The sequence below is a fragment of the Mus pahari genome, chromosome 6, assembly GCF_900095145.1.
Source record: "Mus pahari chromosome 6, PAHARI_EIJ_v1.1, whole genome shotgun sequence".
NCBI lineage: Eukaryota > Metazoa > Chordata > Mammalia > Rodentia > Muridae > Mus > Mus pahari.
Genome location: NC_034595.1, coordinates 20,509,879 through 20,535,227, shown reverse-complemented (window position 1 = coordinate 20,535,227; position 25,349 = coordinate 20,509,879). Strand labels below are relative to the sequence as shown.

The following is a 25,349-nucleotide window of genomic DNA, read 5'->3' as shown; positions in this document are numbered from 1 at the left end:
CATGGCCATATTAAACAAGGTACATTATATGCTGTTGCCTATTAAAATAGTAATTTCCAAATCTGTTCATACTTAAAATTTCATATAGAATATTTTTAAAAATACAGATTACTAAACTCTAATTCTCAAATACAATTTCTAGCAAGAGAGATAATAAAAGCAGAAATTTATATAATTGAATATAGCCCAAATCATCAAGTGGTCCTTCAGCCTGGTAAATGTTACCATCTTGTCATATTCCCATTTTATGACTTCCCTTGCAAGATCTGCTTTAAATTTTTTGATGTCCCTGGTGAAAATAAAGCACAAATACAGGTTGGGAGACAATGTTATGGTAGATGTTATTTTAAGAGAGATACATACATATAAATTACACTGCATACTTTTTCTACCTTTGAGGTCGGAGAACATCGTAGATGTTCCTAAATTTCATCGAAGGACTTTAATTTTCCTCCCAAGAATGGAAGTCAAGACAGCCTCTCAAACATTGAATTTGTCATTTATTTACAGATACAGCCTCCTATAAAAGTCCCTTGAACGAAAAATCTATTCCTTATGGACGATCTGAGATGACCTTGAGGAAAGGCTTCACCCTACAGACAAAGTTAATTCCCAGCCTTGGGAAAACTGACCATGCATTTCCATCTTCTTTCTGGGCCCTGAGAAGATAGAAAAACAGGATTTGGGTAAAGAGTCTTGCTTGATTACCTCTGGTCAGTCATATCTTGTTTGTTGTAGGTGACACAGTATTGTTCATGTGAGACAAGAACCCCAATTGGCAACCAACTGGCTTTGATTTAATTAAATGGTGTGATAGTTTCTTAGGAGCAAACAACAGGATCCTTTCTCCTAAACACAGGTTTAATTTTCAACAAAACACTTCTCACATAAATACCATGTTGTTTCAAAACCCTTATTGTCATTCCCAGAATTGCTTGCAGCCTTTCAGAAACACATTATTTTATAATTATAATCAACACTATTAGAACAGAACAATTTGTGCCAAAAAGCACATTTACACTCAGACTCGGCACTTAGCACTGTCACAGGAGGGACCATCTTCATTTCCATAGAAGTCAAGGAAAGTCACATGCAATGCCTTTGAAACCTTCAATTTCTAGATGGTAAAGGAGTTGCTGACCTTGTCCACAGGATTCTCCTGTTAGTGAGTGAATCAGCCCCAGCAAAAAAGCCCAGACAGTGCAGCAGTCTACTGTGTGGCAAAAAAAATAGCAGCCCTGGATATCAGGGTTACTTGGATTCTACCCTTTGAATAGGAGAATTTGCTCTTTGCTCTCAGTTTCATTGTATGGGAAATGACAATGTGGCTAAGAGCTGCATCAGAAGGCAATTTTTATAATTAAATTAAAACATGTCTCACGTACATGTCAAATATTTGGCAGATAGAATTTACTATGATGATTATTAATACATTATAGGTTACAGGATGCAGGACAAGTTAGCTATTCTCTCTGGGCATCCATTTCTGCAATTTGGCTAAGTGAACTCCTTCGAGGTGGTATTGCCTATACCTGAGTGTCTAGGTACTTCAGGGACTATGTAAAGATCACATATATAAAAGAAGAACTAGAATTGTATGTACCTTTCCACCCTGAAGGACATGCCCAGGGCTTTAGGCTCCCATTTCCTTAAAAATAAACAATGTTTGGACTTTGTTCATTATAAACTCTTTAAACAGGAACATTTGACTCTGTGTCTTTCAGAGCACTGATCCTTCTTGCCTGTTTTCATACCCTTTCTCAGAGATGCCTCACTGGCTGAGACCATATGCATGGGATCTCCTGCTTTAGGAGGTTTCCGGGATCCTAGCCCACTAAATTAACTTCATGACAGGCTTGATCTTTCTCATTCTGGCATGCATCCATTATAAAAGTTAAATTTAGAGTTGTTCTGAGTCTCCCCAGAATGATTTCTTTTGTCTTCACACGATTGTAGCCTAATCATATACTGTAGAATGACTCTCAAGGTTTAGGTAAAGAAACTGAAATTGGTATGTAAACCTCTTCCAAATTACCTTGAGAAGATATAATACCAGAACTCAAACCAAGATCAACTGCTTGCCTTTTCTAGAAGAATTGTTAAGTATAGAAGGCACTTTAACATATTCTTCAAAATTTTGCACCCTCCTTCTTTAGTAAGAACTAGAATAGTTGATGGTGGAAATATAGAAGACAAACTCTCCAATCTCTACATTTTCAGTGCATCTGAAAAATAGATGCTTGAACTATGAGTAGTAAGTTGAAATGCTTTGAATCCTTTACATTAACAAAGCAAAATAAAGGCACAATGGTACCATTAGGAAATTCCATCAAAACAACATACTCTCTTCCTTCAGACAGTCCAACTTAAATTCCCTATCAAGGTGCACTGAGACAGTCAGTGTGTTGGAGGCTATCATCTTAAGGATTTCATTTTGTTGGGGTTAGTGAGAAGTCGTGGCCATTTAATGGAGGTTTGAAAGAATGCCTAATTAAAAATCACGTGACAGAAGAAATCCTCAAGTGGAGAATGTTGGGAAATTGCTATAAAGACAGAAACAGCTGGTTCTATTAGCCTCCTTGTTTGCTTGGGTGCATTAGCATAAGTGGAAGCCTCCTGGAAAGAAGTTTATTCCATCAGAAATGAGAGCTGAAGTGTGGAGACTTAGTCCACAGTTACCAGAGGAAATTGTTAACTCCAAAAACTGTCTTCATAGTCCACAGTGCCTCTGTCAGTTCCTCAAAGTTCTGGCTTTGAAATCTCATAATAGCAAACAATAAATAATTAAAAATACAGAACAGTGGCATTCAAATCTTGACATAAACCAAAAGAGAACAGTAGAGACACTATTCCATAAAGTCAGTTGGAAATTTAGTTTTGCCCATTTAATGCCTTGTGTACTTTGGATGTGTTAAGAAAAATCTTGAAGCTTTCATTTTCCAGTGTGATTTTGTGAATGTTCATCAAATTGGTATAGCATGCAGAATTTAATCAAATATAAATTAGCTGAATAGAACTTTTAACATAGCCACTAGAGAAAACTATTGCTAGAACTGTAACCCCAACTCACACCTTCCACAAAATTTTAGAATACATGGTGTCAAGCAACCAAATGAAGAAGCAATTTAAATCATCCATACAAGAGACAGACAAGGAAAACTAAGTTGACAGCTAAGATCCATAGCACTTTACATTCTTAGCTGGGAAGTATTGAGGACAACAGCACACCAAGAAAACATACATTAATGATGCACCTGTTCTTCACATAAACAGGCATTGTCTGTATACTTTGTCAGGCATAATGCTCAACACCATGGAATCAAAGGTGATGGTTAAGATATGGCCCCCTAGTCTCCCAACTGCCCCCTTGAGTACCTAGGAACACATATGAGGACTGTCTCAAGTCCATGCATGAGGTTCCAGTGACTTCTAATGATTTCTCAAAAGACTGTAGACTCAAAGGGGAAGCTAGGACAACACATATGAATAGAAGCTAGGTCAAAAAGAAACTATCTACTTTAGTCATAGGGACAGCTGTTGTCCTACAGACTGGGAAAACAAATATGACCAAAATGTTGTCATGGAGAAGCCTACTCAGTGCATCTCTCTGACTACCCATAAGAAATCCAAGAGGGAGACTCATCCACAGATTCTACCTTTTAACTTTATATTTGTTAGTTTGTAATGGCCTAAAAATAAACACATGATCTTCATTTCTTTCTTAGCTCTCAGACAGAAGAAGGCCAAGTCACAGACCTAATATAATCTGAAAATGAGTTTAGGAATTCTCCAAAAATCACACTCTAAAATTCCAGAAGGTCTCTAGAATTAAACCTGGAATACACAGCTAACACTTTTCATTTCTTTCTTTCATTTCTTTCTTCTATCTATATTTCTTTCTTTTTATTAACCTCATTACTCCTATATATCTTGTTGAAAGCTCCCCAGCCCTTTATGGAAAGAGTTGTTATAAATAAACTACTCTGTGCATAATGCATGCATGCATATGTATTTTCTTAATGCTTCATGGTTTAAGTTGAATAACCCTGACTGGTTCTAACCACACAGAGAACTGTGGCACTTTCACTTCTTGCTTTTCTAGCTTGGAGCCTGAAGCAGTGGGCTAGAGTGCACAGGAGTCTCTGTGAGAGGGAAGGGGCACAGACTTACCTTGCCTCTTGTATGCTATCTGGCTAATTGACAGGACATTTACTGCATTAGAATTTGGGTTTTATATCAGAAAAATGGGTGAGTTTCTTGATCTGCTATTTCACTTGGCTAACAAGAAGCAAATAATTAGGTGGCTATGTTCCAGTTTGAATGGAATTATGAAAATTATGACATCCTAATTGATACTAATAACTTCATTCTCTTTCAAGCCTATTGTTTAAAATAGTAGCGAAGAATACATCTTAGGACTAGTTTTCGTTTGCCTTCCTCTTTTATTGTTCTGTGTATTATTTTTTTCTATCTTTGCTCACATCATCAAAAGTTCCTGATGCCAGTTCCTTCTGTGCCTGGCATATTTCACTTACAATGAAAAACTCCACCTTTATCCATCTGCTCACAAATAACAAGTTTTGCTTCTTTTCCAAGGTCAAATCACATTCCAGTGCAAGTAGATAGCATTCTGTCTCTATGCATTAACCTGCCAATGGATATTTGGGTTGTTTCCATAATTTGAATATTATGAATATTATCCTAATGGGCAAGGAAATCCAATATATTTACTTGTTGGTTTGTTTCAAAATTTTTATTGCTAGATCGTGTAATAATTCTACTTTTGTTTCCTTTACCAAGAAACCTCCATAATTTTCTGAATTAGCTCAACTCTTTAATGCCCCATCACAAATACAGAACTGCTCTGTGCTCTATTTTCTCCTTAACCTTAAACACATGTACAGGTACATATATGCACATACATAACACGCACACACACACACACACACACACATACATACACACACACACACACACACACACACACACACTGTGAAATGCCATTATATATTCAGTGTTCATGCTGACTGGAATAAGGTGAAAGCAGAAATTTGTACTCCCAACATTCATCCGTATCACAAGGCATGTCCAGAAATGGGAATGATGAAGGAAAAGGATGTTAGACCTTGCTGCCTCCCCGAAAGGTTCTACAGGTCCTTCAGAGAGTATCCTTGCTGGGAAGGAACATCAGTTGCACCATATCTAGTCTTGTCATTTAGCTATGTGAACTTCTATGGTTCTGGAATAATCAAGAATAAATGATGAAGTTATGATTTCTTTTCCTGCACTCCTCTCCACTTTTCTCTCCTGATTAAAAATATTTCTATCAACCAAATTATTTTTAACCCTGACTCTGTGACATCCATAACTTAGGTATTAACTTAAGAATGACATTCAGTGACAATGTGACAGAGTATATTTTACACACTTTCTTTTAAAATTATAGTTAAATATGGGCATTCTTACCATACCTGTAACAATCTTATTTATGATATGAGTTTGAGGCCAAGGCATGAAAAATGATAACTGAATTTATAAAAGTAAAAGTATACTAGAAATTTTATTTAATAAATATAGTATTCTAAGGATTGGCCAGGATATCTGTGACCATGTATTAATCATATTTCTTGTAAAATTAGATAAAAAAAGAAAATGACATAAAATGGAAGATGAAATTGGTATGAGGGCCTCTCAAAAATAGCTATTTAAATTGCATTCATTAGCAAAACAGGAAAGTAAGAAAACATTCACTTCAGCTTAAGCTATCAAAACTCTTCTAAGGTAACGGAAACACAGTACATGATATGGCTTGTATTCAAAAGGCCCAGTGAAGAATGGTTCTCCTTTCTGTTCTTACTGGGCCTTAGCCTCTTCTCCTTCAGTTTAATAAGATAAAGGTAAACTGTCTTGATTATGATTCTTCTCCCGAGTTGGTTAATTTATATGCCTAGAAAGTACGGAGTTTCATCACAGTGATACTTCCTTCTGCCCAGTGAGGTCCATGTCATTGCTTATCAGCCTTATGCTCCATGGGCTCTCTGTCCATAGCAGAACCCCAGGTGAACTGTAGTATTGATTAATTGTAAACAGACTGGGTTTTGGCCCCAGAGATTTGCTCTCCTCAGGTCCAAGTTGCTGTTTCTTGTTCTTCCTCTGCTGTTCCCTCAGGATTCGAGGCTTTTCCATCCAACAGGGCTCTTTTAAGTCTTCTCCAGAAGATGTGCCTCCCCAGAGGATTGTCCTCCCATTCCAGGTAGGTGTTTCTGCTAAGAAGGCGATACAGTTCCACCTGCTGCCTCAGCAGGGACTTCTCCACCTTTTCAAGGACAATGAAGATGATCCCGGAGCGGCTGCTCAGAAACTGCCATGTCTGAGCAATCTCATATTCAAAGATACACCAACGGCTCTGGATAAAGTGTCTGGATACCACCACAATAACCTTCCGGCTCTTGTGGAAGCCTTCCTGGATGATGTTGGCAGCAATGGCTACACCAGGAATGAAGTCTCTATAGTGAAGGCAGAGGTGAAAGCGGGGCACCCCTTCTTCTAAATTCTTTACCAGCTCGTTTCTCACCCAGTCCTCATTCTGACTCGAGTAGATGACAAACGCATCATAGATGCTTTCTCCTCTGCTGTACTTTTTACAGCCAGCAATAAGTATCAGGTGAAAATAGAAGTGGTATATCAGAAATGCTACAGCGGATACCACAATCACACTGACCACTGACACACTGATGATGGTCTTGTACATATAACAGGTGGAATTCTTAAAATCCAACACTAGGGAGGTATTCATCGCTACAGGTGTTGCACATGTCATTTGTTCAACATTCACCAAAAACTGCTTCTGGTCCTTGACCCACTGCAGAAAGTTCTGATATTCACAGGTACAAGCAATAGAATTGTTAGTAAGATTGAAGAAGGCTAGACTCTTTGGAAAATGTTGCAATATTCCTTTAGATGTCTCTATGCGATTGAAACTGCAATCAAGAGTGCTGAGGGAATACAGCTGGTTATAATGGGATGGATCCAAAAACAGTAGGTTGTTGTGACTCATATTTAATAATTGAAGTCTATGGAGTGTGTCAAATACCCCCCAAGATATTTGTTCCAATTGACATTTAGAAAGATCCAGGAGTGTCAAGTTTGTTGTGTTCGTGAAGACATTTGAAAGGGTGTTATCTTTGAAAGAATTGCCAGCCATTTTTAATGTGTTGAGCCTGGTCAAGCCAAGAAATATGCCATCGAAGTCAATTTTGGTATTAGTATAAGAGATGTCAAGGTAACGGAGGTTTTCAAGGGATAAGAATGCTGAAAAGTCTGTGACCTTTTTTAAAGTAGAGTGCTGAAAATCCAGGTACTCCAGTTCTTCTAGACCCATGAAATTGGCACTCATAATGATGACACCATTGAAGCTGAGGTCTAAGTGTCTCAGGCTGTTTGTCCCCAAATCAGAATAAGAACAGCAACCGCTAAAGCTCAGTGCATTTTTACTAAGATCTAGATATCTGAGACTTGGCAGAACCACTGTTTTAAAACTGAGAGGCGCTTTGTTCATAGTCACAGTCAAACTTTTAAGAAAGGGTAGATCCAGACCTGGAAACTGCTTAAGTTGACATCTAATGACTGATAAGGATTGCCATTTGAAATGTTTAGGAACATCTGCTAGATGTGTTATAGGTACACCTGCCAGAGACATTGCAGAAACATCCGCCAAGCAATGGAAGCTAACAATATCATCTGAAAAATTATTTGTGTATGTTAACCTGAACTCATTAATGGTCACATCACATAGTCCTTCCATGATAGAGGGGTCAAAAATTTCCAGATTCCTTTTATCTTTAAATTCTCCCAAGATCAACCGATGGACATGTAAACCAGCCAGGTTTTGAAGGCAAGTTTTCATTATATTTGAGCTATTAAAATTACTTCTTAGAGTCAGTTCATGGAGTCTAATTCCCTGAAAGGCTTGGTCTTCAATGAAGTCAATTGGGTTCAAAGATAGGTCTAAAGAGAGATTGATTTGTGGATTTTCACGTAGAAACTGTAAGTCGTTGACAGAAATAGTTTGAATATAGTTATAAGAAAGATCCACATGTTCTAGGTTCATCAGATTGGAAAAATATTCAGGAAACTTAGAGGAATGTATAAGATTGTGAGCCACATTGAGTTTCTTTAAGGTTATAACCTGTCCAATAGGGAAGCTTTCTAGAGAGGCCAATTTTGTCTCCACAGCCACCAGATTCTCTAAACTTGTTAGTCCAGAAAAACTTCCTGGGGAAAAACTCTGGATAGGGTTTCCTGTCAGTATCAAGTCTGAGAGGTGGTGTAGGCCATGCCATGCCTTGTCTTCAATTATTTCAATTTCACACCTATAGGGAAAAGAGACACCAATTATGTATTTTTGTTGAAAAAAAAACCTTTCTAACGATACAACGGTACCTGCCATACTATGATACAAACAGATATGATGTACCATGTTATTGTGAAGAGAAAACTATACAGAGCAAAACAGGTGATGATGGTGTGAGCAGGAGAGGACCTCTGCAGATTTGTCATTTTCACACTTGCTACAGTGATGATAAACTATCACACTATGTCGGGCAGCAAATCCTTCAGAAGGAAATCAATTCAAGATCAATAACTGGGGTACATAAAGACAGTTGATATGTAGTAGTCTTAGATTAATTTAGGCATTTCTTTCCAGACATAGATATAATTTTACATTTAATGAGTATAGGCAATATGGGTGGTCATTATTTGCTAGAATGATAAATTACTGGTGAAAGTTAATTTCAAAGGCATAAATAATGATACATAGGTATCAAGAGTCAAGAATGGCATTAATGTTTACAAAACTTTACTCCTATGTGAGTGCTAGGTATTTTGAGTCTGTCATTATCACAGGTAAGTGTTAATTATTAGGGACATGAGTAAGCTTTATGGAAGAAGAAGAAAATGGGCTAAGAATATTCACATCAAAAGAATTGACCCTCTGTCACCAGATGAAAGCAGATTACGCTTGAGAATAAGTAAGTGGAAATTTCAATGATCAATATGAGTGAATATGAAGAATGTATGAAGTAGACAGCGATCCAAAAGCTGTAGTAGATAGCAGGCATGACAGATGGAGGAGCCACAACAGAGTCTCTGTGGCTGAAGGGCAACAAGGAAACTGAGGAAGAATATTATACAGGTGTGACAAGAGTGGGAATAATGTAGACTCACGAGCTCAATGAAATATTCTAAATTTTATTCCAAGATAAATGTAAGCTGTACTACATAAAGCTTTCACAGAGGCAAGCTAGCAACAGAACTCAGACACAGCCAACAGTGATTCATGACAGATGTCTTCATAGATGCATGCCAGATACATTTAGCAAAAGAGTCACTTCCAAATCTAACCCAATTACCTTCCCTCACTTTTCCTATTCTCTTTGGAGTATTCATAGGTAATAAAAGAGTTTTGGTCTGTGATTTAGTTATTCCTCAGTAATTCGACGAAAGGTAGAGGTATGTTAAAAAGAATATTGCAAGAGAAATCCATGGAACCATGTTAACTCTCACTCTTCCTACATGATTTTGGGAACCCATTAATTTCTGTGAGTTTCTATCATTCCATTTCTAAATGAGGCAACAAAGTTTGAGTGTTTCTCAAGTTTCTACTTCCTGTTAGGATTCTATTGCTCATAATCATATATATATATATATATATATATATATATATAACCTAAATCATAGACATACCTATATGATTATAATTGTGTATATGTCATAAATAGCTATATACAGAAAATAAGGGGAAAAGGGGTATATCTATATTTCTATCTAATATGATTGGTCTCATAACTTTAGGGGAATGGAATGATATGATGAAGAAACTTTGAGCTTTAAAGCAAGAGATGTAAGCTTGACTCTAGTGTGGTAAGGTAAGTAATATTGCTGTAATTCAGACACTCAGATCCTTCAAAACCCAGTTTTCTCAGCTCCAAGAAGAAGTATGCATGTTTCTAGAAATAAATGACAGCTATATGGTCTACAACAATTATTTTTTAGGTACTCAGTCTAGTTCCTACACAATAATCTCCAACTCCAGAGAAACAAATAACCCTATTGAAAACTGGGGTACAGAGATAAACAAAGAATTCTCAACTGAGGAATACTGAATGGCTGAAAAGTACCTAAAAAATGTTTAACATCCTTAGTTATCAGGGAAATGCAAATCAAAACAACCCTGAGATTCCACTTCACACCAGTCAGAATGGCTAAGATCAAAAACTCAAGTGACAGTAGATGCTTGCAAGGATGTAGAGAAGGAGGAACAATTCTCCATTACTGGCGGGATTGTAAACTGATATAACCACTCTGGAAATCAGTTTGGCAGTTCCTCAGAAAATTGGACAGAGTACTACCTGAGGATCCAGCAATACCTCTCCTGGGCAAATACCTAGAAGATGCTTCAACATGTAATAAGGACACATGCTCCACTATGTTCATAGCAGCCTTATTTATAATAGCCAGAAGCTGGAAAGAATCCAGATGTCCCTCAACAGAGGAATGGATACAGAAAATATGGTACATTTACACACTGGAGTACTATGCAACTATTAAAAACAATGGATTTATGGAATTCTTAGGCAAATGGATGGATTTGGAGGATATCATCCTGAGTGAGATAACCCAGTCACAAAAGAACACACATGATATGCACTTAATGATAAGTGGATATTAGCCCAGAAGCTCAGAATACCCAAGATACAATTCACAAAATACATGAAACTCGAGAATAAGGAAGGCTAAAGTGTGGATACTTCGATCCTTTTTAGAAGGGGGAACAAAATACCCATGAAAGGAGTTACCGAGACAAAGTGTGGTGCAGAGACTGAAGGAATGTCCATCCAGAGACTGCCCCACCTGGGGATCCATCCCATAAATAACCATCAAATCCAGACACTATTTTGGATGCCAACAAGAGCTTGCTGAAAGGAGCCTGATATAGCTGTCTCCTGAGAGGGTCTGCCAGTACCTGACAAATACAGAAGTGGATGCTCACAGCCATCCATTTGACAGAGCACAAGGTCTCCAAAGAATAAAATAGAAAAAGTACCCAAGAATCTGAAGGGGTTTGCAACCCCATAGGAAGAACAACCATATGAACTAACCAGTACCCCCAGAGCTCCCTGGGACTAAACCACCAACCAAAGAAAACACATGGTGGGACTCATGGCTCTAGCTGCATATGTAGCAGAGGATGGCCCAGTCGGTCAGCAATGGGAGGAGAGGCCCTTGGTCCTGTGAAAGTTCTATGCCCCAGCATAAGAGAATGCCAGGGCGAGGAAGTAGGTGTGGGTGTGTCAGTGAGCAGAGGGAGGGGGTGAAGATAGTGGGTTTTCAGAAGGGAACCTAAGAAAGGGGATAACATTTGAAATTACATAAATAAAATATCTAATTTTTTTAAAAAATAAAAGAAAGACACAGAAGTAAATTGTCTGCTCTGCTGTATTGTAAAATATCCTCTGAGCTAAGGGAAGAGGAACTTACATTTTTCCTAAGCACAAACTCCAAACCTTTAAGGAATGATCTTACATTATATTATAGATTAATTCTCAATTATTCAGGGTGAAAAACTATGTCCTCTTTATTAAAAAGAGATTATTCTGTTTATTTTTTTACCTGCTTACCTTAGTTCCCTTCAAATCTCCCTGGGATAAGTAAAATGTACAATTTAATAAAGTGATTATGATAGCTTGTCTTCAAACTCATAAAACTCACTAAATAATTTTAATAATCTCTCATTTATTAACTTTTCACCATGGGGGGAGGTTTACCATTTTCCTTTAATAGGAGTGAAGACAGAGACTCAGGAAAAGTTACATGCAACAGGGCACATGGTTCTAAATGTTGGAGAAAGCACTGCTTCCATTGTGCTTCCACCACCAGAGCTGTGGTCCTCTACCTTTGGAATTCTCCATCTATCATGCTCCTAGTAAAGAATATAATATATTTTCTAGTTCACTAACATTTTATAGTATTGTGTGCTCTGCAGAAGACTTTTAATACCATAGTCTTGATCTTCATCAAGAAATTTTAGAACCAAAAGATGTGTGAAACATTTAAGTAGCTTTACGAACGTGGCATTAAAGAGGTTCATCATCAAGTTCAACACCTAAGAATCTCCCTGATCAGTAAGGCCCACTGATGTGAAGCTGAAGCAGAACCGCTTTTCTCCCTGCTGACTAGCTTTCAGCACAAAGGTGTTGTAAAGTCTGGTGGGGAAAAAAATCATTACTTGTCTCTTCCAGATATGAACCAGATGAACTAAAGCATGAACCTGCTAGGCAAGATATGTCCAGTGGTGAAATTCTGGCATAACTATTCTAGGATTAACAAACCTTTCTTGGATTAGATTTTTTGTCCCAGGAGCCTATTCAAGGCTAGTATTGTTAACCTGATCAAAAAACATTTATTAGAGAAGTCTATAACCCTGATGTTTGGGGTACAGAGTAGGCAGTGATTATTGTGGTTTAATTAAATTAGTATAGTACCAGACTTCTGTCTAAATAATTACATTTATACCCCTTAACAAATGTCACTTCCCTTTATAGTAAACAGTAGTGAATGAGGATATTCTTAGATATGCAAGATGCTAGAAGCAAAACATAGTTCTGTGATCACCCTGGTAATGAACATTCGCAAACCCCCTTCAAAGGGTCAGGGACTATAAAGGAACAGGAATCTGACAGAAATGTAAGAGTCAAGAGACAGTGAGAGGAGCTGCTTCCTGTGGGGTATGACAAAGACTTTGCAAATCTGATGTCATCGAAGCTGTGGTTCCCTGCACTGGACATGCCAACAGAAATCTACGGATCATGGAGGGGACCATGGGATCATGTCCTCTCTGCCAAAGTTTAGATTCTTGGGCAGAGACAGTCACTGGTGTTAGTTGCTTATACAATGGTTAAACCTCACTAGTCTCCAATAGGCTGTTCTAAACCTACAGTCACACAGAGAACCTGGTTAAAACCAGTGTGTCAAACAATAAATAAGAAGGTATGAATATAGGATGGAGACATTTTGGAAGGAGTCAGGGCTAACAGGGATCAGAGGAAATTCAGTGTAGGTGAAGGTAAGAATAACTGTATGCATTACATAGATGCATGAAATTGTCAAAGAGCGATTTTAACCAATAAAAAATATTGAGCTTCCTATCTGAAATATTGGTTAGAAAATTTTACGTTCCAACAAATGGTATGGTACCCTGAATCAGAAAGGACAATCTTAGTAACTGTTTCTTGTCCATAGTTGATGTTTTACTTGGACATTTGCAACTTTCTCCTAAGTTAGTGTTTTGTTTTGTTTTGTTTTGTTTTGTTTTCATCCTCTACCCTCTTTTCTATGTTCAATATTTCAGGTATCTTGCATATGTACTCACGTCTTACACAGAACAAAACAGCCCCTCTTCTACAGGACACAATGTGTTGCCCTTATTTTCACATATTTTATTACTTATTGTTGTAAACAACCGTATTAGCATTGGTTAACATTTATTTTACTTGTGCTATGTGTTTAATAACAAGGACAAGACTTTAAATTATTAATTTGTTAAAGAGGATTTTATCCTGCTTAATAATTAGGAGTATGGGTGTTGTATCTATAAATTCTTCTGTAGCTTAGACATACAACATATAAGCCATGGCCCATAAATATCTAATGAAATAGTTTTAAATAATGTAGAGGTTAGAACTGCCCTTAGATAGTCTTATCTAGTGGCCCATCCAACTGAAACCAGTTAAATAAAAGTAGCTTTTCCAAGGATTTACAGCTAGTTGTACAACTACTGAATAGATGACTGAAGGAGGTTTAGTTAGAACCATCTAGGTTTTCTGAGCCAAGAATGCAATGATATAAAAAATAACTCCTTCACGTTCTACAGCACATAAAACCTCATTTGTTACCTGGATAAATCCAGCCACTGAAGTTCTGAGAAATTGGAGAAGCTATAGCTTCTTAAGATCTTCAAGGGGTTGAAGCTCAGATCTATGTTCTTGGTTGAAGAAGGAATGTCATCAGGGACTTTGCTGAGATTCTGATCCATGCATTGGTAGGTAATATTAGGAACTACCTGTAAATATCACACAATAATTATTATGTTTTCAACCATGTGTTCCCACTCCTCTCTAAAGACGAATAATGGGGTGATAAAACTCTCACACATACATGCCAGTCAACATACTGTCCACCTATCCATTCATTCATCATGATTTATTTTGGTTGAAATGAGCTTTCCTATAGACCAGTCTGGCCATCAATTAGCTATACAGTCAAAGATAACATTGAACTCCCAATCTACCTGCCCCAACCACCCAAGTGCTGCCATTCCAGGGATATGGTAACACACCCATCCTTCTCCATTCTTATATCTACCACTTCATATTTACAAGACATCTTATTCCATGTATCAGGAAGAAAAAATATCCTCTGAATTCTCAATGTGTTAACATTCTGCTACAGCAAAGTTATAATTAAATGAGAAATTATAAAATCAGGTGTTACATGACTCTCAAGTCTGAAAACCTTGGTTTCATAACATGTGTTCTGTGCCACTTGGTAAAAAGTACATCTTTTTTAATTACTATTATTTGAAATTATAATTATATCACTTCCCTTTTCCTTTTCCTCTCTTCAAGTTCTTTCTTACTCCCTTTTCTTTGCTGTTTTTCAAATCCATGTTGCTTTTTTCATTAATTGTTGATATATATATATATATATATATATATATATATATATATATATATACATATATGAACATTGTATAAATATAATTCTACATATATAAGTAGAAATTGTTCAGTTTGTGTACTATTACACATGTATTTGTTTTCAGGGATGGCCATTTGGTATTTGGTAACCAATTGTGCTCTTTCATGGGGAAGACCATTTCTCCCTTTCTATAACCAGACATCACTACAGAAAATCACAATCAATCAAAATGCAGAATTCTGGAGTCCAGTACCAACGGAAGCACTTACACTACAACTCCAATACCTACAGATCAGGGATCACTGCAGCAGAGGAGGCTGAAGGATTATGAGTTAAAAGGTCATGAATTTTACTGTGATGCTGTGTTTCTTAATGTCCAAAGCTACACCCATAAAGTCTCACTAATAGGACTGCCTGCACATGAGATGAAAGAGGACAACAACTACATACGCCCAGGAGCCTTTAACCCTACACAAAGAACTAAAGAATACTTAGTGTGGGACAAAGTCTTGTTTGTGTGCTGGTTTAACATTATAATATCTTCTGTGAACCTCACTAGTTTTATGTAAAATACATGTTAATGTATGCTTGTATGTAGTTTTATGTAAAATTATTATTGTTTTAATTCATCATTTTCATTATATACAGCTACATGGAGAGTACCAATAAAGATATTCAGACATTTCCTAGCTACTGTCTTATTTTTGACAATTATTTTTGTTCTTAGGTTCATTGACTTTCTCAGTTTGGTCATGGAATCAGAGGCAGTCTTATAGTGCATGGATTCCAGTGGTAGAAAATTGTACTCAGGGTTGAATGTTTTCTCTATTATAATCTCCACTGATTTTTATCTGTTTTCTCACATTTATTGTGAACCCTATACCATAACATTTCATGTAATATCATAATTATATGATTTTTATCTGACAAAATGCTTTGTTTAACCCAGTGAGTTTTGTTTTCTCTTATTTAAAAGCAATAGAATTCTCAAAGGGCAAAATGAGATAAGAGCTTATCTCAAAGTTTGCATTAATTAACGTGATAAATATTAATGTTAATTATCATTGGCTCCTATTGATTTCTTGCTGCATATTAGCATTTATTTACAACTTATACAATTTTATACTAATCTTCAAAAAGTTCTCTAAAGACAAAGAAAATAAAAGAGGTGGGATAATACACATATAGTCAGAGGATTCATACATAAACAGGCTTCTTCACGCACGTCTATCTACTTGGTACTAATCATAGGATCCTTGAAGGCAATGTATCTAAGAGAGTGAGGTGCCAGACAGAAATTCTTCTCTCACCCTCTTTTATTTCCTTCACAGATGTTGATGACCAGGTGAATCTATTGCCTATAGAGTTATTTTCCAGATGCTTTTCATTTAATCAATTGAACCATGAGCATTGATGCCCTGCTGATTTTTGTTTTCTATTTGTCTTCAAGGCTCAGAAAGGTACATGGTGACCTCTCAATGCTCAGTAGACATTTGTTGGATGAGTGAATGATAAGTATTGTGTAATTGATGGGATACCAGCCCGTTTAAGCCAAATATTAGGCTTTTTCTGCTAAAGGCCATGGGCGGTACAAGAATACATGTTACATGATTCCTGATGGCACTGCACTCATAGAACCAGCTAACAGAGAAGAACATAAATAAGAACTACAAAAGCTGCAAAGGCACTGATTCTATATTCAGAAGGAAAGCTGAGCAAGGAAATGCATGGAAAAGGAAAAAAATATGTATGTTAAAAGGAGAAAAGAACATAAGCAAACAATAACGAGCGGGAACAAATGTAGACAAACTGGCTAACAGTTATAGAAGAAGAGCCATCTGTCATGGAGCAGCCACAGGCAGAACACGAGGACATCAGATGGTGTCCAGAAGTCATTCTTTCATTGGTTTCACACATACTACACATCCCACCAAAGACCTATCATGATCTAGGCCAGTGGTTCTCAACCTGTGAACTTTGACCCATTTAGGGGGTCAAACAATCCATTTATCGGAGTTGCATATCAGATATCCTGCATATAGCATAGTTACATTATGGTTCAACACCGTAACAAAATTATAGTTAAGAAGTAGCAACAAAAGGAATTTTATGGGTGTAGTTCATCACAACCTGAGGAACTGTATTAAAGGGTCTCAGCATTAAGGATGTTGAGAACCACTGAGAGACATTGGTGAAATGCTGACAAACCCAGCAGTAATCCTCCCTTCTGGTTTATTCTACACAAAGGGCAGGATAAATGGTAGAAAAGTGAAAGACAAAAGTATAAAATGATATGATCATTGAAAGAGCATATAGAGTGGGTAAAGGGAAAAATCTACATGAGGCAATCAAGAAAAATCAACCTGAGGAGACATTCACACAGAGATCTACATAAAATGAAAAAGCTAAATCCTGAAATGAAAGCCCCACATTGCAGTACTGCAGCAATAACCCACACATAGCTATGAAACATGAAACATGCATAGGAGCAATCAAAATGTACAGGAAACCAAAAATGTTGCTGAATGTCTAATTTTCTGTATCAAAAATTGAACATAAGATATCTTCATAATTGTTTAACTATGTGGTAGGATCCCCCCCCCCCCAAATAAACATCACAAGAAACCAATCATTCGGTGAGTAGGTGGGACTTCCGAGTCGGGAAGAGGAAAAGGGAGGGAGGCGTAAGGAAAGTTGCTTTGTGGATGATGGTGAGCATTGGAGGCACAACGTGTATAGTCGGAGGCTGTCAGTTCAAGCAGTGGTTCCTCCAGGATCTGCCACCTGAAACTTTTGTTTGTTTGTTTTTTGGTTATTTTATTCATTTACATTTCAAATGTTATCCCCCTTCCCAGTTTTCCCTCAACAAGCCCCCATCCCCTCGTCCCTCCCCTCCCCCGCCCCGCCGCCTCTATGACATCCTCGCCAGCATCTGCTGTCACCTGAATTTTTAATCTTAGCCATTCTGACTGGAGTGAGATGGGATGCTTTTATTATATTTCACACGACATAACTGTATTTGATGGCATAAAAATCACCGAAACTGATTTCATCCATTTATTCTTAATTTTTCAATTGGATCAACAGTGAAGTTTTAAACTATATACAGGGATTCCATAATTTTAGCATATTGAGCCTTGATCTAGGAGAGGGATGATGATGTGCATAGGTAGCTTCGGCAGTGCCAAGGCCCTGTGGTTCTAAAGAGTTACAAAGAGTATAAAGGAGTAGATTGATAAATCTAAGCCCTGGACCAATAACAACAAATAAAGAAGAAATTAAGTGTAGGCATAGATAGGACTATGAATTGGGAAATTCATAGTCAGTAATCACCCCTGAAGACAAGGCCAAGGGCACCTGGCTTACAGAAGGAATAAGCAAGCTTTGAGAGTTGACAAAGCACACCAGACACCAAGAACAGCGGGATTTTATCTCAGTGTAGCACTGATTGGAAATTCTATCTCTGTCGACATAACTGAGGAATCAGAAAGCAAGATACTGCGATTATAACTTTTTAAAATTAACAGCATTTTCCCCATGTATCTTAACTCATTGAACCTGTTTTGAGCTTCTGAGCCTACCTCACCCTGAATTCCTTCCTTGTTTGCTCAGCTCTATTGTGAGCTTCTAAGATAATTGTGTGGTCTGCGCAGGAGGAAAACAAGAATGAGTCATGGGTCAGATTACTCACTCCTCAGTATTCCACCAAAACGGGAGTTACTGCCTTAGCCAATGTTTTACGTTGCTCTGTCTCTCTCCTTCCCTCGCCCTTCCCGTTTATCTTCTAGAATTAGTTGCAGAATGCCAAAGTCTCTTAGAAAACTCCTTGTGTTTTTGTGTATTGTTTTAATTTTTTATAGATATTCTTACATTTAAGAAAATCGTTACCTTTATGCATTTGTGTGTGTGCTCATGCATATACACAACTGCCAAGGCAGACACGTGCAACTGAGAAGACATCTTAAAGGAGGAGATTCCCTGCGTCCAACTTGTGAGGCTTCAGGTTTGAACTCAGATTCTCATCAAGCGTGGCAGCCACGGACCTTTCCTGTTGAGCCGCTTCATCTCTCAAAGATGCTTCATAAGCAGCAGAAATGACGGCTGACTTCACTTGATTTGTAAAGGGAAGGAGTGACCGCGAAAAGCTGAGTGGCCAGAGTTCCCACAGAAAGCCCTGAAATTACAGCCTACTTACATTTTTCTAGTGATCACAGTCATTCTTTCATCGTGTGAACACTGGCCTCAGAAACGTTTAGTAATTTCTTTAACATCTCTCGGGTATGTCACAGAACAATGACTTTAAACTAGTTTTACTAATTTCAAGTCCCTAAATCATGACTCAGACGCCGTAAATGAATCAAGACACCCCTGGCTGCCTGTTCCTGCCCTGTGTTAACACTGAGGCTTTTTGTTGCCACAGCTTCTCAAGGTTTTGGTTAGTTTAACTCCTTCGTGCACAATAAACTAAGCAGCGCACACACAGGGAGCTCTGAGCTGAGGACAGTTTTGAGAAGCAAGGGAGGCTAGCAGGAAAGGGTGTGATCACATGTGACCAAGACACATACCTCTATGCAGGGATTCAAGCTTCCCGGCGTCAGGCAGGAGAGCAACAGTGCCATGATCAGAGTCCTAGCCAGGAGCAAAGGAGACATCATCCTGGCATTTTCTGCAACCAGTGGAGACCGTGAGAGAGCATGACGATCTGTAACTGGTGGCAGCGCAGAGTCCCTGGGACACCTGCCTCTTCCCTCCCAGTGGTGCCCCCTCTGCAAATACTATATTCAAAGAGGAAGTGAAAGTGCCAACCTCAGCGTTCTCACTTTTGGTTTTGTTCTAGAATCGATCGGCCCTGCCGCAGGAGGGAAGTTAGAAGACTGAAGAGTAGAACAGGAAGAAGGCGTTTGCTGACCAGCTGGAGGAACACCAAGAGGAAGCTGGCTTTCATCCCAGGAAGTCATCTGACCCCTTGGGCTTGGTGAAGGCAGGGAACTGGTGTGGAGCAACGTCCTCATTCCTTCTCTATTTTCAACGGAGGATGCGTACTGCTCCAGCTAGACTTTTGAGTCTCCCAGAGCACAGTACTAGAGACTGGATGTTTCAGACTAGAGGAACATATTTTCTCACAGTGCTGAAGATTAAAACCCAGGATGAAGATATCAGCAGTTGCTGTGTCTTGTGTCATGATCTTTTCTTTTACCTTTGTGTGTACGAATTCATTCATGGGAGGATGGATATTTCGCGTGTGTGTGTGTGTGTGTGTGTGTGTGTTTGTGTGCACGCGCGTGTCAAAGCCAGAGTTCATTACTGAGTGCCTCCTGCAGTTCTCAGTTCTCAATCTTCTTTTATTATTAATTACTACTTATTATTGGAAACAGGAACATAGTGTTTATTATGAAAAGGAGAACGTTCCGGAGGATAGGAGCAGGCTAGTGAGCTGTGGGAGAAACTCAAGAAGCTCCACCATTGTTTTGGAGCCCAGGTCTCTAACTGAACCTGGTACTAATTTGTCTGCTAAACTGACTGATCAATTAAGTTTTGAGATCTCCCACCTGTACCTAGCCTTTACCCAGTGCTGGGATTATAGGTATCAGCATTCAGGTTTTTGTTGTTGGTGGTGTTGTTTTTTTTTTTTTTAACTTTGTTTGCTTTTTATTTGTTTATATATTTCATTATTTTTTTTTAATGCGGGGTTACTGAGGATCTGCAGGTCTTCATGAATTTGAAATATTTTATCAACTGAGATATCTCCCTGGTCCCAGACTTCTTTTTTAAAATAATAGGTTGTATTGTATTAAGGCAGACCCATAAGACACTATTTTATTTTAATTATCTCATTAAATTGAAGTCATAGGATATGGCACTGGGAGATGAATCTTTAAATTGCAGTCACAGAACCAGTCGCAGCCTATGCATTTTGGGGAACAGTACATAATTCTACATGTGACTTTGCTGGTGAAGAAATGGTGAAGGGAATCAGAAGTTGCTGAAATAAAGGTCAGGTCAGATGACTAATGACCAGATCACATTGTCCAAATGATTTTACTTCCTGAGCCTTATTTTCAGCCCTGTAAACCTGAAAACAGTTTTTTTTTTTTACCTCCCCCCTTCTTTATATATTTACATTATTTGACATATCTAAATACTAATATTTAGAATACTTACTCTTAGAAGTCTATGTGATGCCAGCTACTGGATGGAACACAGGGTCCCCAATGGAGGAACTAGAGAAAGTACCCAAGTACCTGAAGGGGGCTGCAACCCTGTAGGTGGAACAACAACAGGAACTAACCAGTACCCCCTGGGTTTGTGTTTCTAGCTGCATATGTAGCAGAAGATGACCTAATCGGCCATCAGTGGGAATAGAGGCTCCTTGGTCTTCCAAACTCTATATGACCTAGCACAAGGCAAGGCCTGGGCCAAGTAGTGGGAGTGGGTGGGTAGGGGAACAGAGGTGGGGGGAGGGGTATGGGAAACTTTCGGGATAGCATTTGAAATGTAAAAAAAAAAAAAAAAAAAAAAAAAAAAAATTAAAAAAAAAAAAAAAAAAAAGAGAAGTCTATGTGATTCTGCCTGGATCATCTGCGGACTCTTGGCGTGTGGAGGATTCTGAGAAGAAGATGAAAACACCAACAACCTCCAACCTCCATTGAAACTTCAGGAGAACTGACCTGCAGTAGGAAACTTCCATCCCCAAATTCCCTTTTTCACCATATAAAACCCAAGCCCCCTGCAAAATTATGTACAGTCTCCACTCCCATGGAGAGACTGGGTCCCTTCACCGTTCTGATTCAAAGAGCCATCAGCTTCTGAAGAGAAGAAAAGGATGCATGACAGTAGTCAAGCTATACAAGCCAACTCTCCATGAAGGTATAGAGTTGGGAAGATAACTCATCAATTAAGAGTCATTTCTGCTCTTCTGAAGGAAAGGGGTTTGCTTCCCAGCACCCATATGGTATCCCACAACCATCTGTAGCTCTAGTTCCAGAGAATCTATTTCTCTCCTCTGACTCACATGGACACTGCATGTGATATGCGTACAAATATGTAGGTAAACTCTCATACACACATGAAAATAAAAAAAATCTTTAAATAAATAGAAGATTATTACATGTATCTTGTATGGTTGAATTAAATTAGCCATAGTATAGATCCTCATTATATCCCACAAAAGACAGCTATGACAATAATAAAAAAAACCGTGGGTAATATAAGGATAATCGTACTTCCTCAAAGATTTGTTGTGAAGCTGTTAGAGCCATGTCTGAGGAAAAGCAAGTTCATATAGGTTTCTGATTAATAGACGTAGGATAAACACCACTGGTCTAGTCGATACCCCCAAGGTGTGTCATAAGCACCTCAAATGTATTTTAGCTGCAGCTAAGGTGAAAAAGTCTAAATCACCACCAATCAGGTTTGAATTCTCTCAGTTACTTTCCAGTGGCTCTGTGGAGCTTCTTGGCCACAAATTTACATACAAGTTTCTTAAGAGATCCTGTTCCTAGGGAATAAAGTACAAAGTCACATTAAGACACCCAAATCCTCCTACTCTTCACATGCAGCTACATAAATCTAAGTATGCACATGGGAATACGACCGACACAATCAAGCAATCAATGAATTTAAAGGACAAAAATCAAAATCTAGCTTTTGAAGCTAATCCCTTCCTCATCCATTTATCTCACTACATGTTTAGAAATTGTGCCGAATTCTAGAAACTTCAAATATAAAATAACTCTAAAATGAGATTCCTCATTTTTACCTATCATTGACTATGTCCCTTGGCCTAGGCTAGAGCAAGACATTGTAAAACAGTCTTAAAGGATCTAGATTCTCATCTTCTGAAGTCTTAACTTGCCTAAACCCCTTATCCGCCAATCAATGTCTGTAATGCATACAAAGTAGAGTATGTCTTTGCTGCAATAGTAATAGTGCTTAGATCGCAAGCCTTCCCGGAAAACACTTCTAGTAAGAAAGTGAAAATAATCTAGTATGATAATTAAGGACAGAACACTGAGAAGTACATCCACGCCCTAGGATGCACATGTCCCTTGGAAAGAATATGTACAAAGAAGTCTCAGAGAAAGAATCAAACAATCTCTTCTAGATTGTGTCTCATGAGGTATTGATGCACACATTTTATATACTTCTTCATTGAAAGCTTTCCTGTGAGAGGAGTATTCAGGAGAGTGCATGGTGTGGGTATTTCTTTTTATGAAAACCAAATGATAACAATACACTATCATGTGCTGACCTTAACCAGGCTATTACAGTTCTGTCAGCCTCTTCTAGAAGACATACCAAGTACAAAGTAGAAGTTAGAAACCATAAGCAGTAATGTTTTATTTGCTAAACCTCAATAAACATGCGACTGTGGTTTTGCAACAAGTAATAAATTGATACTTAGCTACCACCATGATGTCAGTATTTATCCTACATTGGAGAGCAGACTGAATAGAAAGCCATTTAGTTTTCTTTGAGTTTAGTTTATTGTGCAGCAGGTTCAATGGAAGACCTACGATCATTTAGCCAAAGGAAGAATCCCATCTTAGCCAGAGACAAGTGAGCATCTCCTCAAAGTTGGCAGATACTGACCATTCAGTAAAAAGTTAAGTATAAGACACATGACCAGTGTTAAATGAATGTAATTTCTATGGTGACATAGCACATATAACTCGATATATATATATATATATATATATATATATATATATATATATATATATATATAAAAATGGTCAGTAAGATTATTATTGGTTGCAAAATGGTTAGGAGTCATTCATGATCAGAGTCTTTTTATTTAATTGTGCTGCTACATTGGATACATAGCCTTGGAGTTTTCTGCAATATCTGAAAGGAGGAGGGAAACACACCCATAATTGTAGCTAGGTTTACTCTGTTCCCGCTGATGTGCATTTCTCACTCTGTGACTAAAGGCTGTCCTAAGACTTCATCAGTTTTAAATGGGTATTTCCTAAACTTTTTACCTCCCCTCTCACTTCAAGGACACACACACACAGAGGGTGTGCACACATATGAGGGAGAGAGAGAGAGAGAGAGAGAGAGAGAGAGAGAGAGAGATTGCCATAAACTGCAGAATCTACTACACAATGCCAATGATGTACTATTTATAACCATAACATTTATTTTCATCACTAAAATGTATATAACACAATTTTACAGCCTGTATTTGCCCATTTCATGGTGATTAAAAGACTCTGAGAATAAATAATCACAATACAGTCTGGTACAGAATGTTTCCCGCAGTTTGTCATATATTAGAACTTTAACTGATTCCTTCCAATCTACTAACATCTAGCAGTTCACAATGGGCTTTCTGACTGATGATGCATTGCAGTTATAATTGACAGGGGTCTTAGGGTTTTTTTGTGGTAAATAAAAGTATGATTACAATCAGCAGCATGCTGTATTCAATGGAGAATTATTTGTCTACAAAGAAAAATAAGATGTTTTTAAATAAGTGAAAACACTGGCTAAGCAGATAGAAAAGTGTTCTTTTCTAGGGGCCATAAGCCAGTCGCCTTCCTTACTTTGCCTGTGGTATTGTGGTCATAGAGAACAGAGAAAGTGAAAGGCAAAGAAGCTCTGAAGTAGAAGATAGAGAACATATCACTATGACAAGAGCAAAAACGGATCCCTGGGGTAAATGAAGAAAAAGTTAATTCCTTTCAAAGTGTTGCTCTCAGTTCTCCATAATTCACTGGACTGTGTGGAAGTCATTTCCTGATACGCATTTGAGTCTCTTGAAGTAAGTAGAAGCCTCAGTGTTTCTCCCACATTTTTGAAGCATGACATTCTCCTTTGTCTTTAGGCTCTCATTTCCAAACTCCTATCACTTAATATGCTGTGATTCAATTTTTTTTTATGCTATAGAATTCCCTACACTAAGAATTTGAATTTACTAACACTGTGCAGCCTCTCCAGTTAGGCATTATCCACTTCGCCTTAATATTTACACAACAAATAACTGTCCTGTTTTAGGAAAACTGTTTTCTGTGCCCACTAGACTTTCAGATCCTCCAAGACAACAGCAGAATCTGCTCTGCCTCTGCATAGTGCATGCCCATTACAGTGTTTGATACCTTGGAGGTACTCAGTAGCAACATTTATGGTAAAAACTTTAAAAAAAAAAAACAATAGTAATTGGTTGATGTTTCATTTTATACATTGGCCAGTAAGATATAAATTAGGGCAGCTTGTGTCTGCTGTATTCAATGGAGAATTATTTGTTTCTATTTCTTAGTTTCAGACAGAATGTTCAGTTGTGTCTGCCCAGCATAAGTGCTTAATACACTTTGTATTAAAGAAGGGGAATGCTCTTTACAACTCTTTCTTTCTGTGAATACAGCCCATTATATTTCTCCTGTTTTTTGCAATTTTGCATGAGCAAGAAATTTAGACAATAACAACAACAACAACAACAAAACAACAACAAGAAAAAACCCTATGCATCTCCTTTTTAAGAAAGTGACTAAGGAGCTGGGCAGTGGTGGTGCACACCTTTAATCCCAGCACTTGGGAAGCAGAGGGAAGTGGATTTCTGAGTTCGAGGCCAGCCTGGTCTACAGAGT

At 38.0% G+C, this 25,349-nt stretch overlaps 1 protein-coding gene across 1 annotated transcript; it reads right to left on the bottom strand.

Moving 5' to 3' along the window:
* Positions 1-5,675: 5,675 nt before the first annotated feature.
* On the bottom strand, positions 5,676-19,658 carry Tlr4 (toll like receptor 4). The gene is made up of 3 exons (XM_021200891.2): positions 19,326-19,658; positions 13,956-14,122; positions 5,676-8,372 (listed from the first exon to the last, which is right to left on the bottom strand). The coding sequence occupies exons 1-3, from the start codon at positions 19,413-19,415 to the stop codon at positions 6,122-6,124; spliced, it is 2,508 nt and encodes an 835-aa protein (XP_021056550.1). The 5' UTR covers positions 19,416-19,658; the 3' UTR covers positions 5,676-6,121.
* Positions 19,659-25,349: the final 5,691 nt, after the last annotated feature.

Bases quoted from the DNA above. Each gene is read 5' to 3' on its own strand.
- Tlr4 (XM_021200891.2), bottom strand. From the start codon at position 19,415: ATGATGTCTCCTTTGCTCCTGGCTAGGACTCTGATCATGGCACTGTTG. The intron at 14,123-19,325 runs GTATGTGTCTTG...TGATATTTACAG, and splicing joins GCTTGAATCCCTGCATAGAG to GTAGTTCCTAATATTACCTA. The intron at 8,373-13,955 runs GTAACAAATGAG...TTTTCCCTATAG, and splicing joins CAGTGGCTGGATTTATCCAG to GTGTGAAATTGAAATAATTG.